General features: G+C 35.8%; 1 protein-coding gene across 1 annotated transcript; it reads right to left on the reverse strand.

Moving 5' to 3' along the window:
- Positions 1-874: 874 nt before the first annotated feature.
- LOC114512080 (olfactory receptor 10J1-like) lies at positions 875-2,366 on the reverse strand. The gene has a single exon (XM_028530984.2). It carries the CDS (start codon positions 2,038-2,040, stop codon positions 1,084-1,086), a length of 957 nt encoding a protein of 318 aa, XP_028386785.1. The 5' UTR covers positions 2,041-2,366; the 3' UTR covers positions 875-1,083.
- Between the last annotated feature and the right edge of the window lie 661 nt (positions 2,367-3,027).

The following is a 3,027-nucleotide window of genomic DNA, read 5'->3' on the forward strand; positions in this document are numbered from 1 at the left end:
CATCTCTCTGATGATTGTTGATGTTCAGCATCTTTTCATATGCCTGCTGGCCATCTGTATGTCCTCTTTGGAGAAATGTCTATTCAGGTCCTCTGTCCATTTTTAAATTAATTTTTGCCATTATGTTGTATGAGTTATGTATTTTAGATATTAATCTCTTATCAGATGTACCACTGGCAAATATTTTGTTCCCATTCAGGTTTTCTATTCATCTTGTGGATGTTTTCCTTTGCTGTGAAAAACTTTTTATTTTGATGTAATATCATTTGTTTATTTTTTCTTTTGTTTCCCTTGCCTGAGGAGACATATCCAAAGAAAAATATTACTGAAAACTATGTCAGAGAGTTTACTGCTTGGATTTTACATTTAAGTTTTTAATCCATTTGAGTTTATTCTTGTAACAGGGTAAGAAAGTGGTCTAGCAAAATACAAAATTAGTATTCATAAATCAGTTGAATTGTTATAAACTATCAGAAAGTGAAATTTAAAAAAAATTTCCTATTGCACCAAAAAATAACTAGGAATAAATCTAATCAAGGAGGTAAATACCTGTACTCAGAAAATTAGAAGACATTGAAAAAAGAAATTGAGATACAAATAAATTAAAGCATATGTTATGATCATGGATGGGAAGAATTAACATTGTTAAAATGTCCATATTGCCTAATCCATAGATTCATCACAATTCCTATCAAAATACCAATGATATTTTTCACAGAACTAGAACAAATAATCCTAAAATTTGTATGATATCACAAAAGTACCCAAATAGTCATAGAAATCTTGAGAAAGAAGAACTATGTTGGAAGTACCATGGTATCTTACATCAAACTATACTACAAAATTATAGTAATAAAAACAGCATGGCACTGACTTAAAAGCAGACACATAGATCAATGAAACAGAATAGAAAGCCCAGGAGTAAAACCACACTTACATGGTCAACTAATCTATGACAAAAGAGGCAAGAATATACTATGGGGTAAAGACAGTTTCTTCAAAAAGCGGTGATAGGAAAACTGAGCAGATACATGCAAAAAAATTCATTTTTTTCAGATTACAAAGATATCCAAATAATATGGACTATATGCCTAGGCAAAATGGTTTTTTACCAATAGCACGGCGAAGGGCATCCTTGACTTCCTTGTTTCTCAGAGTGTACACCACAGGATTAAGAAGAGGAGTAAAAATGGTGTAGGTCACTGAGATCAGCTGATTCTGATCTACAGTGTTCTCTGACTTGGGTTTGAGGTAGGAAATGGAGGCACAGCCATAGTGGACAATGACCACAGTGAGGTGAGAAGCACAAGTTGCAAAAGCCTTCTTTTGGCCCTCAGTTGAGACAATCTTGAGGATGGTGGAGATGATAAGGATATAGGAGATGAAGACCAAACCCATGGGTACCACAATAACAACTGAGCTGATGATAAAATTAATTGTGTCATGTAGATTGGTGTCAGCACAGGAGAGTTTCATAACTGCACGGATCTCACAGAAATAATGGGCCACCTCTCTATCACAAAAGGGCAGCCTGAACACAGAAGAAATCTGAATTATGGCCACAAGAAGCCCAATGCTGCAGGATCCCCATACCATTTGGGCACATATCTTCTTATTCATGATGATCGTGTACCTTAAGGGTTTGCAGATGGCAACATAGCGGTCATACCCCATTGTTGTGAGTAGAAAGCAGTTGTTGATGGCCAAAGTGATAAAAAAGAACATCTGGGTGGCACAGCCAGCCAAGGAGATGGGTTGGTTTTGTCCTGAGAGGCTGGAGAGCATCTGTGGTACAATGTCCAATGTGTACATAGTTTCTGAAGTTGAAAGCATACTAAGAAAGAAGTACATGGGGGTATGAAGATGATGATCAATGCTAATAATTGTCACAATGAGGACATTGCCAGCCAGGGTTAAAAGGTACAAGGTAAGAAATACTACAAATAGAGTAAGCTTGTGTTCATGAAAGCTGGAAAAGCCCTGGAAAACAAACTCACTCACCCCTGTGTGGTTCTCTCTCTCTTCATTGATAATCCACATCTAAAAGCTGGAGACATAGGCCAGTTAGTTAGAATATATCAGCTCCCAATGCTTTGAGCAGGAGAACTCTAGGAAAAGGAGATAAGAAACTGCTCCTAGAAGTATGCCAGGTAAGTGGAGGCTACTGTTAACTTATAGGTAAAGATAAAAAACATGATTAGGAAATAACTTTATGTACACAGATTTATATACAAAGGTAAAGGATGGGGTAAAATGGAAGGATAACTGGGGCAAATTTAGAAAAGATGTCCTGATGAGTTAGAACATAATCATTAGGGAGAAACTGAGGCTGAAAAATAGGAAATGAATAGTTTTATCTTGAATTTTAGTTTCAGAATTTTGTTTAGCTAAAACAAATTTGCTTTAAAAAACATTGTTTTCTAAAAATTTTCATTGAATTTATTGGGGCTACAATATTAATAAAATTATATAGATTTCAGGTGTACAATTCTATAATACATTATGTGTATGTTGTATTTTGTGTTCACCACCCCAAATCAAGTGTCCTTCCATCTCCATTCATCCTTCCTTTACCCTCTTCTACCCTCCCACCCCACTTTCCCACTGGTAATCACCATACTATTGTCTGTGTCTATGAGTCTTTCCTTCCTTCCTTCCGTCCTTCCTTCCTTCTTTCCTTCCTTCCTCCTTTCCATTGGTTTTTTAATGAAACATCTTTATTCAATGCTTAAGTCTCCTCTTGCTCAGAAAGTCTCAAAACTACATATAATTTGTCAATCCAAGCCCTTCTCAATTGCTAGTTTTGCTCTGCAACTAGCTCTCATTAAATGTGTGTATTTCTCTGTGTTTTCTAGCTTTTGCCTGCATGTGAATTTTCACAGCTAGTCTGACTCACTACTATATTCTGAAATCTCTTTTTTAATTTCCTCAGAATTATAAACTGGGTATATTGGGGGAAGCCAGGTTTGTATATCTATTCTATTTTCCACTTGAGGAGTAATTGGAGATCACAAAATTAATTCTCAT

This window comes from Phyllostomus discolor, chromosome 14, assembly GCF_004126475.2.
Source record: "Phyllostomus discolor isolate MPI-MPIP mPhyDis1 chromosome 14, mPhyDis1.pri.v3, whole genome shotgun sequence".
Classification (NCBI taxonomy): Eukaryota; Metazoa; Chordata; class Mammalia; order Chiroptera; family Phyllostomidae; genus Phyllostomus; species Phyllostomus discolor.

Bases quoted from the DNA above. Each gene is read 5' to 3' on its own strand.
- LOC114512080 (XM_028530984.2), bottom strand. From the start codon at position 2,040: ATGTGGATTATCAATGAAGAGAGAGAGAACCACACAGGGGTGAGTGAG.